Source organism: Clytia hemisphaerica, unplaced genomic scaffold (assembly GCF_902728285.1).
Source record: "Clytia hemisphaerica strain Z4C2 unplaced genomic scaffold, Clytia hemisphaerica genome assembly, whole genome shotgun sequence".
Classification (NCBI taxonomy): domain Eukaryota; kingdom Metazoa; phylum Cnidaria; class Hydrozoa; order Leptothecata; family Clytiidae; genus Clytia; species Clytia hemisphaerica.
In genome coordinates, this window is record NW_027103294.1 from 45,633 (window position 1) to 46,680 (window position 1,048).

At 35.4% G+C, this 1,048-nt stretch overlaps 1 protein-coding gene across 1 annotated transcript; it reads right to left on the bottom strand.

The window, feature by feature from the left end:
• Positions 1–750, bottom strand: LOC136810713 (uncharacterized). Its single transcript, XM_067067308.1, has one exon. It carries the CDS (start codon positions 748–750, stop codon positions 1–3), a length of 750 nt encoding a protein of 249 aa, XP_066923409.1.
• Positions 751–1,048: the final 298 nt, after the last annotated feature.

A 1,048-nucleotide genomic window follows, 5' to 3' on the forward strand; every position in this document is an offset into this window, starting at 1 on the left:
TTAATCCCCGCGAAAATTTATCCCATTAAAGTAATGCCTTTTCCAATTCGGAACTAATTCTCTTCCTAAAGAGCTGTTAATGAATTCTTTCCATTTCTGGCAATATGTCTCATTTGTTGCTTGTAAACCTTCCCAGAGACTGTCTACAGAATCATTCCATGGTTTGTACTTGATCAATTGGAATTTACAAAATAAAGGATAACTGTCACTCTTTGGGTTTGGACTATAATTTGGAAAAGTACGAACAACAACTGCCTTTTTCCTCTTTTGAATCTTTTTGTCTTTAGCACTTATTTTCCAGTTCGAAACAAAATCTATGAGGTTACTTTGCCTAATCTCATTGTCTTCATAAACATATCTGGAAGCATAATCATCTAAGAAAGAGGTTTTGGTTTCAACGCCATCATTGTCAATTTTCATTTGTCTTGATCCCTCAAGAGAGCAACTTACAACATCAAATGAAGAGCAATGTAGTTTCAAAGACATAATTTGATGCATTACTTCTTGAGCACTAAAGTCTCTTTCACCGACAGATTTGATAATCAGTTTTCGAAAAATATTACCAGAAGTTTCCTTTCCTGAAAGATTACCAATGACAGATGTAAACGCTTCTTTTGCAACGTCAGATATCTTTTCTGCTTTTGATGCATACTTGGCAATATAATTCAAGCAAGAATTGTGGTCAACGATAATTTGTATATCGCAATTAGCCCTCCATGATTGTAATTGAAGCTGTTGATGCCTATTCATTCTAGGATCATTTCTTTTCAGAACAATGTTTGGAACATACTTTTCACCGCCTCCCTTCAATTTTACTTTTTCAAAGGTTAAATGTGTTTTCTCGCAGCATTCAAAAGGAAATTTAAAACGACATTCCTGTTTGTCATTCTTAGTTCTTAGACAATAGGCTGAACTACATTTTGTATGCCGTTGCACGCTATTTGCTAGATCTATGTAATCTGGGTTGGTCTAAAAAGCAGGGTAGCCAATGGGGTAGCCAATTGGGCTAGGTTATGGGGTACCTCTTTTTGCCTAAACTTTTGAAATC